The sequence below is a fragment of the Lampetra fluviatilis genome, chromosome 15 (genome assembly GCF_964198595.1).
Source record: "Lampetra fluviatilis chromosome 15, kcLamFluv1.1, whole genome shotgun sequence".
In the NCBI taxonomy this organism is placed as follows: Eukaryota; Metazoa; Chordata; class Hyperoartia; order Petromyzontiformes; family Petromyzontidae; genus Lampetra; species Lampetra fluviatilis.
In genome coordinates this window covers 14,746,681-14,764,682 of record NC_136289.1, presented here as the reverse complement: position 1 = coordinate 14,764,682, position 18,002 = coordinate 14,746,681, and the positions used below count along the sequence as shown (strand labels likewise).

The 18,002-nt window shown below is 54.0% G+C and overlaps 1 protein-coding gene across 2 annotated transcripts; it reads right to left on the bottom strand.

Moving 5' to 3' along the window:
* Positions 1–2,840: 2,840 nt before the first annotated feature.
* LOC144936076 (uncharacterized) lies at positions 2,841–14,916 on the bottom strand. Of its 2 annotated transcripts, none has more exons than XM_078862892.1 (9): positions 14,663–14,916; positions 11,804–11,908; positions 10,569–10,886; positions 9,513–9,767; positions 8,747–8,953; positions 8,060–8,090; positions 7,174–7,214; positions 6,249–6,308; positions 2,841–5,714 (listed from the first exon to the last, which is right to left on the bottom strand). In XM_078862892.1, the coding sequence occupies exons 2-9, from the start codon at positions 11,868–11,870 to the stop codon at positions 5,677–5,679; spliced, it is 1,017 nt and encodes a 338-aa protein (XP_078719018.1). In that variant the 5' UTR covers positions 11,871–11,908; positions 14,663–14,916; the 3' UTR covers positions 2,841–5,676. The 2 variants fall into 2 exon arrangements, with proteins under 2 accessions (XP_078719018.1, XP_078719017.1); XM_078862891.1 differs by having other exon boundaries at positions 2,842–5,714; positions 10,569–10,889; positions 14,663–14,914.
* Between the last annotated feature and the right edge of the window lie 3,086 nt (positions 14,917–18,002).

Here is an 18,002-nt window from a genome sequence, read left to right as displayed (position 1 = left end):
TGCTGATTATTGTTACTGCTGCCCACCCAAAGCTCCCCTGGAGAGAGTACAATTATTTTAAGTCCTTGGTTTTTGTTTTTTTTACAAGAGGAGGAAAAAAAACGAAAACGTAAGAAAAAAGCACACCAATAAAAATAAAATAATGTAAACACGCTCGCAGCAATAAACAAGAGGGGATTCTAAAGGGGATGTCTGCCCTGCACCCACACCGGCCGGTGTGGTACAGTGCGAACACGGGTGTGAAACACGTGGGAGCACACCAGACAAAGGAACGAAAAAAAGACACGAAAAACACGAAAAAGAATCACGAAACTCAAAGATTGCTAAAGGAACTCAAGATCGAAAAGAAAGCAAAGAAAAGTGTGATTATGAAATCAACTATCAAAATAAAAGTAGAGGATTGTGTGGAAAAAAAACCAAACACACCTTTCCACTGCAGTGAGCGCCGCCGCGCACTGAACAGTGAAAACAATACAAAAGAACAAAGAAAGAAAGAGAAAGGACGTCTAAATTAACAAACAAACTGATCACAAATGTGTATAAAGCAAGACACTTACTGTTGGTGAAAAGAAATCCCAAAAAAAGGGTGAGAAAAATAAAGTTTTTAGAGGTAAAGGCAGGAGCCCTGGGTGAACGCGTCTCTCTCCCCCCTCCCTCCCCCCCGCGGAGTCCCCGGGGAAGTTCAGCCCCTGGAGACGTTCGACCACCGCCGTGGCTACAGGCACGAGGCGACGTGGGGGGCGAGCGGGGGATGAGTTACCCTCACATCGGCTATTGTGGATTTAGTTCCGTTTAGCTCTGTCCACGATGTTCACTCAAGAACGTGTTCGTCTAACGGCAATGTTAGTACTCTTTGGGCAATATTCGTCTAAGTGCAATGTTGGTCTATGCATGCTTCTTGAACTTCGTTCGCACCGTACGTAGCCAACCGTGCTCATAGGAGGTGAGGAAGTACAACAAACTTTATACAAAAAATCAGTTCAAAATCAATTAGTTTTCAATCTACGAGCAATGTTAGTCTCTGGACAATGTTCGTTTATGGCAATTCTAGTCTATGGGCAATGTTGGTCTATGTGTAATGTTAGTCTATGGGCAATATTAGTCTGTGAGTCTCGATTTTAGTTGATGGGTTAGTATATAAACCAATGGGCCTCAGTGACGTAGCGTGGCCTCCTGTCCGCCTGGGCGTCTCCGGCCCGTGGGTGCTGGCGCAGTTGCACCGCCTGCACACCCAGGAGCGACGCCGCGGGCCGCTCCACCGTTGTGGCAGCTGGCGAGTCGTGAGCAGTCCCACCCCGTGGTCGGCAGGCGGCGGAGGGGCGACGCGGGGCGAGAATGCGCGTGGCGAGTCTAAAGAGTTCTCTCCGACCCACAGAGATTCGATGGGCTCTGACGATTCATAGCTTCGAGCGATTAATCGTCATCATTTTCAGCCATGGTCAGTCCACTGCTGGATGAAGTCCTCCCCCAAGCTGTCCCCAAGTTCTCACGCGGCCCTGCGATGTAATGATCCGTTCAGCGCCTGCTCGACGCACCACGATTTTATTTCATCATCGCTCCGTCTCCCGCTCCTCGGTGGGACGTGCTTTCGGACGCGTTCCTTGCCTTGGCTGCCGCTCCGTCATCATCCTTGACCATCGTCCCTCCTGTCCGTGACGCCTCCTGCCCAAGCCCCACTCACTTCGCGCGATGCCATCCCACGCGTCTTCTCTCGTCCACGTGTTCCCCTTCCTGTCTCTCAACTCGGGAATTAAAGACACAAGCCACAGTGGTGCGACTGTGGCCACGCGACCCAGGCCATGGACCTATACAGTCACCTAGAGACACATGGAGACTCAGGGAGATACATTTCAGAAAAGCCATAGCAGTGCGATTGGAGCATTTCAACCCAAACTATATACCACGTAGTAAATCCATAGAGACTCATACAGTACATATATACATAGAGATCCATAGAGAGCCATAGAGACACATTTAGTTAATTTAAAAGCAAGTCATTGTGCGATTTGGGCACTGTAATTCAACCAGGGATGTGGACTGCCTCGTCAACCCGCTGTGACCTGCGCTTGTAGCACGGGGGAGGAAGAGCAGCGAAACGACGCGAGCTCGCTCTGCTGAAGCCCTCTCGCCGTGGCCAACAGCAGGCATCGGCCTCGAGCTCCTCACCAACATTCTACCGCTGCTGCCATCTTGCTGCTGAATGTAATTACAACCACGCATCTCTTTCCACACTTCTTGGCAAATAAAAAAAAAACACCTTTCAAATGAACAACCGTTGCGTTTGAATGAATGACGGCTCAGACGTGCAATGTTGGGTTGGGGAGATTCGTGAGCGCCGATAAGACCGCGCCTCCATGCCCATGGACCTTCGGCCCGGGTCATTTCCCGCACGGGCGCGTTACGCATGCGGCCCAGCGCTCTGTGCCGCGACTGGAACCACAGGCGCCTCTCACTCAGCCTTTCCCCTCTGCCTGGCCATGGTGAAGCAGAGCCAGCAGCACGGGGATTCCAATTGCCGTCAGCAAAGAGAACGCAACTCACTTGCGGAGTAACCGCGTCAGCCAATTACAATCACCAGCTCGGCTTTTAATAGAAGCGGACTTTCTTCCAAAACAAAGTGCAGAGTTGATAACAAATATTATTTTCCGTATTTTTATCACCCGCGAGTTATTTTTATTCACTGCAGTGGAAAGTTTGGGTTTTTTATTTCGCGTGAAGCACACGCACTCCAGTTCACTGACGAGAACTAAAAGGTCAAAACCGGCCCAGGGTTGTGCTCACTTCAACAAAGACTACCGGAGGATATTTTCTGGAAAGCCAACGATGATGGTCGAGACTAAATAAATAATGTGAACAAAGAGAGACACGCACACGATTCAACTCCTTCACAAATCCGTCCCGTGAACAATAACAACCCAACGCGTCTCTCAATAACACCGGGCCTTAACAGGTACAATATAAAATGGGTGACGTTTCGGCCAATGCCCCTACTTCATAGCACACAAAGAGAGAGGCGCAGACTGGACGATGATATTTGGGGACTGACTGCGAGTATTTCCATCGTGGGGCCTGCTGATGAGAATGATTACATCTTAAATTATGCTTTCTGATCAGACCCGTTTTAAACTGGCACGTATATAGTTAGTAATCAAAGACATACTGTTATTTATTTAAATAAAACATGTACGACACATCCCGTCAGCCGTACGACCTGTATAATATCAGCAGCACCAATACAGGACAACGTAACGGTGTTGATGCGGCTTGTGGAGACGCAGACTGGAGTCGTGCTGCTGTTACGCTGAGTGAAATGAAGACGCCAGAATAATCGTAGCGCGTAGGTTTATTGCTGAATCTTGGCGCGCCCACCGCGTACATTTATGTTACAATGCGACTTGGGGGGGTGGGGGGGCTCGCACGGCTCCTGAGAAGTGAGTCTCCCGGCCTACCGGGGACTCAGTGGCGAGAGCGATGCGACTCGTACCGCGTCGCCCCCGCACAAGAGACGTCACGACAAGTCGAGCAGTGGCTCGTGCGGGGACTGCCGCCAGAAATCACGAACTCAACCCATTCGTCAATAACGCCGTGGCCCTAAAAGGAAACATAGTAATAAGCGACGTTTCGAGCAATGGCCCTTTTTCATAACACATGTGTCATTGCGACACAATGACGGGTCATCATAGAACATGTGCTCTAAAGAAGGGGCATTGCCCAAACGTCGGCTATCATCTATTAAATGATATATTCCGGTCACCTCCTGACTTGGAGTGACTGGCGCGTGCTTTTGTGCTCTCCCGACAACGCAGCACTGTTCGCGATTCCGAGTAAGGGGCTGAGTTAGACTCCAGCTCGTTCAGAACTCAGCTCTTAAAGAGTCCTTGCGCGCACACCGTTTCACGAGCGGCACATCACACAGCTGCTCCCTTTCCTTTGCCCTGGGTACTAGTCAAGTACCGAATGGACTGTAAGACCCCGCTGCTGCTGCTGATCTACAAGGGACTCAATGGGTTAGCCCCGCAGCGTCGACAGGAAATGATCCGTGTTGACTCTCCAACGAGGTCCTGGAGATCTTTGCACCGCCTTCTTCTAAGGACTATGAGATCAAGGCTTTGTTCCTGGGCTGACCGGGCTGTTGTCACTGTATTTCAGTCAGTCTTGGAAACTCGCCTCTTTAACGTGGCCTCTATACCATATCTAGTCCTGGCGTTTACCCTGCAGGTTCTGTTCATTTCCTGATGTGCGTACACGGAGCGCATTGGTGGGACCCACGGTCCTCGAGAAACAGGGCAGCTTCCCGCACAGGGAGAGTCACTCACTCCGTCACCGTCACGATCTCGTTGAAAGTCACTCACTCCGAGATAGTCACTCACTCCGAGACGATGACTGCAGCTCATACGGCCCGGGATGACGTCGGCGTGTCCGCATGATGTCATCCCTCGCGTGACGAGGATTCGTGAGCCTCTCGGCGATGATGATGATGACGATGATAATTAAGAGGTCTATCTTTTTCATGATTTCCGTTTAGTTACTATTCATATTATTAAAGGTGGATAAGTTGAGATAGATTCATATTCAGAGCTATGCTGTTCATGATGTTTTAAACATTACGATGATGATCTTGATTATATGAAGGATGGTTATCGATTGATGTGAACATTATTATGAAAGCGATGATTGCAGATGACGACGACGCCGACGATTAATAAAAAAGGTCACCTTTATAAATTCGTAACCATTTAGAGAATGTCGATGATAATGATTATAGATGTTGCTTAGCCTCATGATATATAGACTATATATACAGTATAATTATATATATATACCTGCTGTAGTGGACTCATCCGCCCGTGCGAGGGGAACCCGCGGGGTGATTGACGCTGCGAGCAGTGGAGAGAAATGCGCGCCATGTGTGCGCGACAGCACTTGCCCCAAGTGTGTCTCTGTGTGTGTCTCTGTGTGTGTGTCTCTGTGTGTGTGTCTCTGTGTGTCTCTGTGTGTGTCTCTGTGTGTGTCTCTGTGTGTGTGTCTCTGTGTGTGTGTCTCTGTGTGTCTCTGTGTGTGTGTCTGTGTGTGTGTGTCTCTGTGTGTGTCTCTGTGTGTGTCTGTGTGTGTGTCTCTGTGTGTGTCTCTGTGTGTATCTCTGTGTGTGTCTCTGTGTGTCTCTGTGTGTGTCTCTCTGTGTGTGTCTCTGTGTGTCTGTGTGTGTCTCTGTGTGTGTGTCTCTGTGTGTGTCTATGTGTGTGTGTCTCTGTGTGTCTCTGTGTGTCTCTGCGACCCGAGTTCGATTCCCGCTCACGATCAACACCAGTGTTGATTTCCTGAACCGGTTCTGGGCCTCCCCCTAGGTTGACTCAGTCTCAAATGAGTACCTGGTGCGGTGTCTAACATCGCCACTGGGACACTGTCGGCCCGTCGTGGTGCTGGTCACCCACCCCTTCGTGTGCTGTGCCGGTCTTCATAGGTGCTCGCTAACAGCACTTGCATCAACAGTCCGTTACATGCTTTACAGGGGATATTTGTCTTTGTGTAAAGGGAACATATATATAGGTGCAATATACAGTCACGAGATGTCTTCTCTGTGCAAACACGCAGGATCGAATCCTCCATCCGCTTTCTCCGTGCACTTCGTCTCTTCCTCCTCCTCCTCTCCTTCCTCTTCCTCCTCCTCCTCGTGTCTCACACGACTCGCGCGCAGCTCCGCGTGTGGCTGTTGGCTGTGCACATGGCGGTGTTCCAGGGTGAGACGCGAGATCGCGGGCTCCCAACTACAATCGCAGCCCTCACTCCAAGCTCAACCCAATCCCTGACCGGAGCCCTCTAGCCATGTCACTGACCATAATCACGGAACCTCAACCCTCTCCCTGACCATAACCTCTTAATCCCAATATCAACAGTGGGATGGGAATAAAAAAAAACAAGGTTGTGGTGAGGGTTATATAGCGGAGGGTTAGGATTGAGGTTAAGCATCGGGATAGGGTTGGGGCTAAGGATAGAGTTGGTGTTAAGGATGTTGTCGGGGTTAGGGGTAGGGTCGGTGTTAGGGGTGTATGTTTGTTGAACTTCTTTCGCAGCACACGTAGCCAACCGTGCTGATCGGAGGTCGGCACAGTTGATGCTATTGTTACTGTGACCCCAACTCCTGTCGCAGAAGCCTCCTTTCAACTTTCACGTGCAAGGTAACGAATGAATCGCGTGCAGAGAAGGGGGTGGGGTTGTTCTGGCTGGGGGCATGTGGGGTTAAGGGTTACCTGCGGCCTGCGGCGCAGCTTTGGGGGTCTCCGGGGTCACGTAGCGGTCACTGTCGGTGTCTGTGGGAGAGAGGCGCTCTGTCCGTGAGACGCGGAGGAATCCCTTCGGAAACCCGCGGAAGTGTCTATCGCGCGACTACTTCTGAGATCCCTTACAATGCCCTCCGATGTCCGATTTCTTTCAGCACGCTACGCGCCAATTAGTAAGTGTTTATTCTACACGTGCGAGGAAATCGGAGCACCCGGAGAAACCCCACGCGTGCGAGGGGCAACGCTCGATCCCATACAGCTGGAAACAGATGGCGATGAGTCCACACTTTGCTGTACTGCATTGAGCTGGCGAGTCAGGGTGTGGCTCCTCCTCGACTGCCGCGGGGAAGGGAGCCTCGCGACGATTGTCATCGTGCGCGATGGTCCACCAACCCTCGCTACTGCTGCTGCTGCTGCCCCCAAAGCGCTGCATCACAGCAGCCACGTGCAGCAGCGGAGCCACCACCACTACCACCACCACTACCACCACCACCACCAGTACCACCACTACCACCACTACCACCACCACTACTACCACTACCACCACTACCACCACTACCACCACCACTACCACCACCACTACCACCACCACCACTACCACCACCACTACCACCACCACTACCACCACCACTACCACCATTACCACCACCACTACCACCACCACCACTACCACCACTACCACCACCACTACCACCACTACCACTACCACCACCACCACTACCACCACTACCACCACAGCCACCACCACCACTACCAGCACTACTACCACCACCACCACTACCACCACAGCCACTACCACCACCACTACCACCACCACTACCACCACTACCACCACAGCCTCAGCCACCGTCCGACTCTGAATCGTAGTGAAGGGGGTGCGGGGGGCGGCTCTTACCTGAGTCGTTCTCAAACGTGAAGTCCTCGCACGTGCGCTGTCTGCAGGAGACAGAGAGAGAGAGAGAGAACGTCCGTGTGTGAGCCATGCCATCACCACGTCGCTCCATTTACAGCGCTAATTTGCAGTGACATTTTACAAAAAACAATACCACCTTGCCCTTCAATACTGCGGTTTGCCGACCAGAACAAAATCATCAATTGGAATATTTGCACACTTGACAACTCGATATGAGTGGCCACGATGTGTCTGGAGCGAGGCCCGAGGCACCCTCTCGTCAGGATGGTCCGATCCGAGCGGACCTCAAGCACCAGCGCTGTGACTCTGCAGTCTGCAGGGACCTCGGCCACATGGAGACGCGCAAGGGGCTTGCTCCCTTACCAACGGCCACGCACTTCAAGTGCCGCTAGACGCCTGGCAAAAATAACACGATGTGTGGACTTAAAGGATATCCTTAGGCGACGTTTCAGGTGAAGAGCCTGCTTCACAGCACATAAATAAGCGTTGCTCAATAGTCGCTTGTTACGTGATGTGTCGTGTTCAGGCCACGCACACAGTGCTGTTGTAATTCACGAATGTGTCAAGTGTGGTGGTGTTGTTGACTATGATTGTGCATCACTGTCATCGCAGTAGCAGCATCGCCAACATCACTTGTTTAACATCGTGTGTGTGTGTGTGGTTAGTCCTCTCTGTGTGTGTGTGGTTAGTCCTCTCTGTGTGTGGTCAGTCATCCCTGTGAGTGTGTGTGTGGTTAGTCCTCTGTGTGTGTGTGTGGTTAGTCCTGTGTGTGTGTGTGGTTAGTCCTGTGTGTGTGTGTGTGGTTAGTCCTCCCCGTGTGTGTGTGGTTTGTGGTATAAATGGAGGCGCCCTCAGATGTGCGGCTTACCGTGACGCTTGATGCAGAACGCGAATGTCATCTGCAAAATAAAACATAAATATATTTAGATCACATAAACACATTGTTATAATTGTTATCGCGAAGTCGCGTATCATGTAGGCATTGCTTTCAAACCACAGTGCGACTGTGGCCATGCAGCCCAGACGAGAGAGAGATTCAGAGGAGCGCAAACCCACAGAGAAGCGGGGCAAGCAGCGAGAACAGACCACGTGTCCAAGCCCTGTGGCCCTCGACTGGGATGTGTGTCCAACCCCGCCTGATCTCGACACTCCAGGTACAGTTTGACCTCTTTCGTTCTCGCCAATTGTTCTGCCGCTTTTTGTGTTGGGTATGAATATTAGTAATAGTATCGGTGCCCCTCTATTTCCCCAGGAAAGATGCAGTGAGTCTCAAGACACTGTTCTCGGGAGGCCCCTGCTACTTTGGGATTTGGCCAATTCCGCTTCAAATGAGTTGAACCTCGTGTGTGTGTGGGGGGGAGGGAAACCGGAGCACCCGGGGTAAGCACGCAGGCGCGAGCGCCAGGGTACGGCAACTCCTCAACGCCCGCGGGTGGAAGGGAGTTTCGCAACACGCGTGCGTGATCCACCAACCCTGTCTTCTGGCCACCCGCAGTGCCGGATTACGGCAGCTACGCCACGTGCAGCGGCGTAGCCACTGCGACCTGGCGCGTACCTGGCTGCATTTCCCTGCGTCTCCTCTTCACCAGAAGCCAGATGAGCAGCGCGGCGATGATTATCGTCGTGGGGATGGCGGCGAGGGTGGCGAGCAGCCAGGGGGGCCAAGCGAAGCTGTGCGCATCGTGGGGAGAGGGGGGCCCCTGCGCCTCCAGCATCGCCGCGCTCATCTTCCCGCACCCCCACTGCTTCGATGAAGGCGAATCTAAAAATGGTATGGGGATAGTGGGGAAGGGGGGGGGGGCAAACACATAGAGGCACGTGTTACTAAACACAACTATGATTATTTTACCAGGTAAGGTCCACTGAACTATGAAGCTCTTTTTTTCAGAAGCGACCTGGCCACTAATGATAGCCGAGCCACGCGGTCACCGCTGCTGCTGCCCTCTCCCATCTCTTGTGAACTGACGAGTTCCGAGTGGGAAGAGTTGCGGCTGGCGGGATGGGGGGGGGGGGGTACTGCTGTGTGTGGTGCTGTGTAGGAGCCCCTCATTTTGGCTTTCTACTTTGTAACACCGGTGATTAATCCGCCCCCCCCCCCCCAATCCTCTCTTTCTCCTCCCTCCCCCGAATCGTTGGAAATGAAGCGTGCTGTGACCGCCGGTGGTGGCTCAAATTTTTGGTGGTACAGCGCCGCGGTAGCCTGGTGCTTTGGTTGTGGTGGTGTGCGGTGGTGGGGGCTGGGAGGGGGGGGTAGGGATGGAGGGTGGGGGTGGTGAGGGACTGCAGCTCGCGAGGCCGTCTCGCCGAGGCGTGCGACTCACGGGCGAAGGTGAGGCAGTACTCGGCACGCCGCCCGCGCCTCTCGCACGCCCACACGCCCTGCGAGCTGCTCTGGGCGCCACGCACCGCCAGCTCCACGCCTCGCCGCTCGGGGTCTCGTTCGCCGTTGCGCCACCACGCGACCGCCTCGTCGGCCGCGCCCGCCGAGCCCCGCGCGGCGCACCGGAGGGTGATGTTCTGAGACTGTCGCACGGGCCCCGGGTGGTCTGACACCACCACCACGGGCGCGTCGCAGTCTGCCAAAGAGACACGCGCACGATGCTCGACGCGAGATCCGTAGTCGCATCGCGTAACCACGAGTTACTGACGAGTCGCGCGCTACTGACGAGTCGCCCGCTACTGACAAGTCGCCCTGACCGTGCACGTGGGGAGAACATCGGAGCACCCGGAGACCACCCTCGCCTCGCGCGAGGGGCAACACCCTAAACCCAGACGGAGATCGGTGCACTTCGTGAAATGCCTTCTAGGGTCTGCCTCCTCCTAGACGCCCACGGGCAGGGAGTCTCACAACGTCTGCGCAGTGATCCACAAACCCCTGCGGCCTTCACAATTATTCACCCCCCGCGACCCCTCCAGAATGGGATGCCATGCGGCTGAGTCATTAGTATCTATTTGTATGTGGAGAGATAGACATGTGAAGCGGACGAATTGTCTGCAAGGAAGGAGGCTGAGCCAAGATACAGCAACACCACGACAGTAGTGCAAAGTGGCTTCATTGCTATGATGATGATGGGTCATGGTTAGTCCACTGCTGGATGAAGGCCTCCGCCAAGCCGCCACCCACAATGACGATCCTGCCATGCCCTATCCACGGGTTTATTTCATCGCCACATCTCCAAAGGCCCGACCACCTTTGTCTTTGTGGCGATGTTTATAAATCGCACTAGCTACTCGTTTGAGGCTGAGTCGACCTAGAAGGAGGCCCAGGACCGGTTCAGATAATCGTCACCGGTGCTGGCCATGAGCGGGAATCGAACTTGGGTCGCATAGTGTAGCTGCTCACGACCACGACCGTCCACCAGCACCACCCCGCGTACCTGGTCTGACATTGAGCCTCACACGGAGCGAGACGTCTCCCCACTCGAATGTGAAGACCCCCGCATCTCCCAGATGCAGCTGGCGCAGCTGCAGGACGCACGGCTGAGCCTCGCGGAGCGCGTGGCGCTTGGCGAAGCGTTTCTGGTCCTCGCCGTCCCCCACGCACTCCGGGTGGTCGGGGACCCAGGTCCAGTTGGGGTGGGGGCCTTGAGACTCCCCTGGCCTGGCGCACGGCACCGACGCAGAGCCTCCCTCCACTGCCTGCACCGACACCACCTCATCCGCTGACGACGCCGACGCCGTCGCCGCTGCTGCTGCTGCTGCAATAATAATAATGATGGCGATGATGAGGATGTCAACTTGAAAGGCGCCGCTGCCGCACAGGACGACTCTGAGGCGCCATGCAGAAGAACCGCAGACGAGCGAGAAGGAAGCAGCAGCCACGCGGTGAGCCGGAGCTACCAACAATTGCCACTTATTGAGTGTTGGCATGTGCGAGGAAACCGGAGCACCCGGAGGAAACCCACGCGTGCGACGGGGAAACACTTTATCCCGCGCAGATGGACCAGGTGGCGTCAACATTTGTTGTTGTACTGCATTCTCCCGGCATAGCCATGGCGTGGCTCCTCCTCGATGTGCACGGGAAGGAAGTTTTACAAAATCTGCGTGGGGTCCACCAACCCTCGCTGTTGCCTCCCCTGTCCCGGGTTATAGCGCCTGTCACAGAAAATCCACTCCCAAGCCAAGGTCAAAGTGAAATCCTCCTAAAAGGAGCACTGAAGCGGTGCTAAACTCCTCTTCACAATCCTGAAGCGGTAATTCCACATTGTTGTAGCACGTGCGAGTCTAACCATTGGGAAACCACTGCTGACTTCGCGCAAAGTGGTACTCATTTATCAACCTCGGAGCAAGGTATGATGATGGGCTGAGTCAAGCCCCAACCGAGGATGTGACCTGGCGCCTGTCCGATGGCGAGCCACGCGCGATCCCCCTGAAAGCCACCACGTAGCCGGTTTCCCCAGATGAAGGCGCAGCCCTGCAATTGCGAGCTCACGCCCCTGCTGGTGCAAGGGTCTCCACAAGAAAGTCTCACTGTAGGGTATTTGGCCTACTCTTTCACACTGGCCATGCGTCTTGGATTAGGTGGGAGGACCCACACTTTACCCCACGACACGCGACCCGAGCCCGCCCGGGTCCCCAGCACACGACCCCCACCTCCCCGTCGGGCCCGCACCTGCAGCGCAGCAGACGGCGACGAGCGCCACGAGGACTCGGCTGGGCCCGGTTCGCGAGGCGCTCATCGTGGGTGAGGTCCAGGTCCTTGCTGGAGGAGTCCGAGCTGAGCGCGCGCTCGCACGGAGAGAGAAGAGGGCGAGCGAGAGAGAATGTGGCGTGTGGTGAGCGAGCAGTCGTGGAAGGGAGAACCACCGGTTGGCATGCAGCCTTTATGAGACTGGCATCGGCCGTGACTCATCTGCAGTAGTGTGGAAACTGATAACAACTGGATTCATAATAAATAATACATATTTAGCGTGTTTAAGCTCAAATTGAAAGAAACAACAATTTCCCTTGCGCAATAGCCGCATGGATAAATGCAAAGTGTGTGGCGTCGTGTTGTTAACAGCGGTGGCTTTGCGCTCACTCAGGTTGTTCCATGCTCAGACCTGCCGTGGTGTTTCCACGGCTCCTGCCCGCCACCCCTGACCCTTCATCAAATGTCACACCGATTATCATCATCACCATCACCACCATCGTCATCACCACCACCATCGACCACGGGGTATACATAGAGATATATGTGTATCTCTACAACCCCGTTGCCAATCCACTGCTGGATGAGGGCCTCCCCACGCTGTGCGTGTCGTGGCTGGTAGCGGGAGGGCGGGGGACGAGAGGGGGGGGGTATATGACCATACTTCATCAGGTTGGCTCAGTTTGGGTTGTAGGGGGAAGAATGTAAGCAGATGCATATACAGTACAGTACAACGGTGAATGTTACTGCCCTCCTGCTGCCCATAACGTAACCCCCCCCCTACCCGCCCCTGGGCAGCAGCCCATGAATGACAATCGATCCACCCACTAACCAGGCTCAAACCTGCTTAGCTTCCAGCCCGACCCTGGACTGAGGCCGGACTGTGCGTGCCATCAGCTGGAGCCGATTCGTCCCCCGGGTTGACAATTCCCCCGTTTACCCGGGTGTGGGGATTATGTTTGTTTTATCAATCATGTGCAGTCCGACGTTTCGCTGCTTGTGGCTAGCAGCTAATCCAGGACAAGAGCAACAACAACAAAACCCCCGAACAACTCGTCGGAGAGCTACGCACCAGCAAAGCCTCCTACACCCTACGCAGTCGTATCAGTGATTACTACTGACCACGATGATGATCATCTTCGCCGTCGTTATCCACTGCCACATCATCACCAGCATCACCATTGCCGATGGATACAGTGACATCATCATCATCATCATCGCCCGCGAGCGACTAGGTTGAGAATTTCCGTGAAAAACTCAACTCAGGTTTTCGCTCAAATTTGTATGAAAATAGCCGCGTGTAGGTACGCGGGGGCGAGGGGGGCTCTCCCCGCGGTCAAACTTTCTCCGAACTGATGCGAGAGGCGTGGGGGGCAGGGAGCGGGGTTTGGGGGGGGGGGCTACGAGGCAGAGCCACGACTCCACCGGTCGTACACCACAACACTGTCGTCCATAGGCCAGGCGATGGACTTGTCTGCACCACAACATATTCACGAAGTACTCTTTGTGTAGAATATTAACGACAATATAAATAGCTCCCTCGTCCTATATTATGTTTTCCTTGTAAACAAATTACGCAATCTTTTGTTCACATCAGCCACACTGCCTGTTGGATGGGAGTACAACCCTATCAACAGCATTGGTGCGATACGAAGCAAAGCTCAACCTGAGCCAGCTTCAACGTTCAGTTGTCTCATCAGCAGGGTCAGGTTTGCTTCTCTGTCACAGCTGATTCATTGCGACCGACCATTCTCGCCCCCTCCCCTACCCACCCCTTCCTCGTCTTTCCCAGCGGAGGGAATCAAACCCGCAGCGCTGTTGGTTTGTGGTCAAAAGACCGCAGTGTGTGGGGTTTGACTGTGTGGTGCCTTCTCACCTGCACCGCAATCCCAATGCATGGGCCGGGGCAGCTCTGTGTGAGTGACTCTGAGAGTGAGCGGAACGAGGATCCTGAGCACCCGGGGGGGGGGGGGGGAGGTCGCTGCGTCTCACCAGAGCCGACGACTGCTGCTGATGCTGCTGATGCTGCTGATGCTGCTGCTGCGGGAAGTGAAGGTGGTGATGATGATGGTGGTGATGATGATTGCGCCACTTGCGTGAGATACGGCAACTACGACGCTGTGTACACGTGGCTCGCTTCCCCATATTCCTTGGGTCTTTAGGTAAAGTCTCGTGACTTTGCGTGGGTTCGACCCCGACCCTGGCGCCTGCTGCTGTATATTTGGAGTTCTCCCCGCGGTTGCGTGGATTTTTCTCCGGGTCCTCCGGGTTTTCCCTCCACATTTAGAAACACGCGTCTAGAGTGTGTGGCTGCTGCTGTACATGTCCACGTGTAGAAACACGCGTCTAGAGTGTGTCGCTGCTATACATTTCCACGTGATAAGCCACTTCGTTAAGCTGTCATTTGCATCCAGGTCGCTTCTGAAAAAGAGCGATGTAGCTCAGTGGGCCTTACTTGGTAAAATATACCGTGCTTTTGTTTAACAGCTACTGGATCTAATTCTGAGTGAAACGTCGAACAGAATCGCACAATTCTGCTCGCTTTCAAAATTCATCCTCCTCCTGAGAAACCAACACATTCGGGACGATTAGCCCCACATGACAACGTGATGTGATTTGCCCTGTCGGGTGGTGAAGGGCTATAATGAAGAAACATGACTTTATATTTACACGATAATCAAACTCAAGAGAATTACTTATGAATCCTGATTATTGGTCGTGAAATACTCTGCGTAACATTCTCTCTGAGGCTCCCAGAAACAAAAATACCAACGTACCACTAGCAGACAGCGTCATCTGTGCGTGCCCCCAGCAGCACCCCCTCCCCCGCTGCTCACTCACCTGTGCACAGGGGACGAGGTCGATCTTCAAGCTCCGTGCGTCGCGCTCCCTTCGACGCCGCGCCGTGTGCACCTCTTCGCGCCTCCTCGTGCCGTAAACAGTAACAGCGGAGGGAGAGCAACCGGACACACGGACTGACGCACCCGTCCAACTAACGCGCCCACCACCAGCTAACGCGCAGTGGCACTGCCACCTGTCCTCTGCGACTGAACGCGGGCACCTTTCGCCTCGGTGCCACCTCCCGAATATAAAAAGTGGCGCGCTGGGCGCTGACGTCGGTGGGGCGCTGCATTCATTGGATGAGAGCCCCGCGGTCCGCGCGGTTTACGGGAAATCGGAGCCTCGACCGTGAAAACATCATCAGCAGATCCGTGTCTCGCCTCGCTGCCTCCTAATCGGCGCGCAGTGAAAGGGCAGTGCGTGTTTTGTGTGTGTGCATGGTGGTTCCAGATGAGATCCGTGACGCGTGCAAGATAGAGATAAGCGCGAAATGATAACGGGGCCCGAATGAGATCCTGCGGCGACACGGGCTGACATTTCGCTCGAGTGGAAACATCAACGAGTAAACAACGAGTTCTTGTTGTTACTGCTGCTGCTAAGAATAACAACACTGGTGGTGGTGGCGGCGACTATTGTAATTGACGTCGTCAAAGCGATCGGGCCTCCTGGCCGCCGACCGCAGCCGGTGCCACGCGTTGAGACATTCGCGCAGCGCGGCCGCACCGCGGTGGCTGGAAGCCGCTCCCAGCGGTTTGACCGCGAGAGGAGAGGCCTTGACGCAAATGCAAATGGTGGCGGGCAGACACGTGCCTTATCGGAGGCGGCAGCAGTGGAAATGAGCAATGCCAGTTCTGACCAATTCATCTGCCAGCCACGGCAATCATCACCTTGCAACCAGGGCCCCTTATCTAAAAAGCCGCTATATCTATGGAACATTGTTGCCAGTATCGACATTATGAAAAAAATAAGAATAGGTTTTGCAAACAATGCAAACAAGCACGTTATTTGTTTGCATGTTTTGCCACAAGTGTGTGTGGTGAATAGCTTGCAAAAAGGGTAGCTGTTTGGTGTTTGAACATCTTAACGGCCGTTTTATTGCCAGAAAGGGTAAAACCTGTTCTGATATTGTTGTCATTATTTCGAGCGTCGTCGTCACACGAACGTCGCTCCGCCCGCCGTGGCCGCGTGGTTGTCACACTGCGTTGGTCGTGGTGCACAAGCACAATTAATTCAAATGTAACAAAAACTAAACTCATCAACGCGTGTGTTCATTACTCTGCCCTAAACGACCGGTTGCGACATTCAGCGTCTCACCAGCAGAGTCGACAGGCTTGCTTCAAGCAATGCTGGCGATCTGCTGCCAGATGCTTGCGAGGCCAAGGGCTCATGTCTCGTCTGTGAGTTCTGCGCCGATCCGTCCGGGACACAGCCGATCGGCCACTGACGTCGCTGTGCAATCGTAGGTGGCGGCCGGTACATGACTTCAGGTATTGTATTGTGTGTAGTGTGTGTATGTATTGTGTGTATGTAAGTTGAACTTATTTTGCACCGTACGTCGGCAACCCTGATTATAATCGGCGGTGCGGTGGAAAGGGCAAACAAGACAAAACACAAAAAGGAGTTTTAAGGAGATTAATTTCCAATCTGTAGAAATGTGGTTTCCATGGCGCGTTCATTTTTGGGTCCCGTGAAACGATTCGGGGGGGGGGGGCTACCTCCCCCCGCCCCCCGTCCCTCTCCCACCAACCCCGCTCGGCTCTGCCGCGTGATTTGCTGTCAATGCAGCAAGTGAGACCGTGAGCCTCGTTTTCTGCGCGTGGTCGTATGTGTGCATATCGAACTTCTTTCGCACCGTACGCAGCCAACCGTGCGAATCGCAGGTGCGGGGGAAGGACGACCGACGACGAGCGAGGTGCTTGTCTCCCCGTCGGCGCCGCGGAGTCTCTCTGCGGAGTCTCTCTGCGGAGTCTCTCTGCGGAGTTTCTCTGCGGAGTTTCTCTGCGGAGTCTCTCTGCGGAGTCTCTCTGCGGAGTCTCTCTGCGGAGTTTCTCTGCGGAGTTTCTCTGCGGAGTTTCTTTGTGGAGTCTCTCTGCGGAGTCTCTCTGCGGAGTCTCTCTGCGGAGTTTCTCTGCGGAGTTTCTCTGCGGAGTCTCTCTGCGGAGTCTCTCTGCGGAGTCTCTCCGCGGAGTCTCTCTGCCGCCTTCGTGCCCGAGCGAAACGACGACCCCTTGAAAGAGCGCGTGGCCAAACGTCCGAATGAAAGACCCTCTTGAAAACTTGTCTTGAGACTCAGCAATGTGCATTGTATTTTCTCAGCAACATAAACAGCTTTAGACGAGAACACGAGCTGCGTTTTAATTTCGTGCATTTGTTGTTTGTTTGACTCAAAGCGGAGTTGACGAATGTATCTAAACAATTGAACCCTCGCAAGAGCAGGGCATGTTTATCGCAATTGCGCTGTGAGACCCCGCGGGCCTGAGCTCGCTTCACAGTCGCCACAGATTAAGAACCGCAACCAGCAAGCGATTCCTGAACAGGTCCTGGGAACCACCCCCCATAAATGGCTCAGCGTGGGGTGGCATTGATCCAGCAGTGGAATGACAAAGGGGAAACGTTTGCGAGCCGTGACATTCGTTTTCTAATAAATGCCAGAGGCCGCGTTGAATGAGAACGAGGGAAACATCGCGGGTTCCCGTTGAGCGGCTCCGCGCGGGATTTCTCATTGGAACCGCGGGGAGGGAGCCGCCCCAGCCACGCTGCGCGCGTCACGCGCGGCCCTGGAGCGGTCACCGGACCGGCGAGTGATGACGTCACAGCATTATGAGAATCGACTCGAGCGTTGGTGAAGGCACAGTCCGTCCCCAAGAGTTGGCGGAAAAAGTTTCGTCTTTGTCCAACAGCTCTAAGGCAGGAACCGCTCTCCACTGGCCCGGCCCGGGCCCACGCGGTCCGCGTTTCCCGCGTGCACGGACCGCGGGCCGCAGGGGCTGGCGCTGATCTCGAGCGAGTGAGCGCTGTCTCTCCCACGCAGATCTCTCTCTCTCTCTGTCTCTCGTATCTCCATCTCTCCTTGTGTTTTTATCACTCCCTGCTTGTCCCTCCGTGTATCTCGCTCCCTACTTCATTTCTCCCTATCTTTTTTTCTCGATTTAAAGCTTTCGTGACTGCAGGGATTCATCTTCTTGGTTCTTTCGGTAAAGTCACGTAGAAGGGAAATAAGAAAATAATAAAAATGAAACATAATAAAATTTTCACGACGTTTCAGCCACAACACTAGCAGCCGTCCTCAGGTGAGGAACAAAGACAGCGTCCTTATTGTGCTGTCTTTTCGACAGCTCTG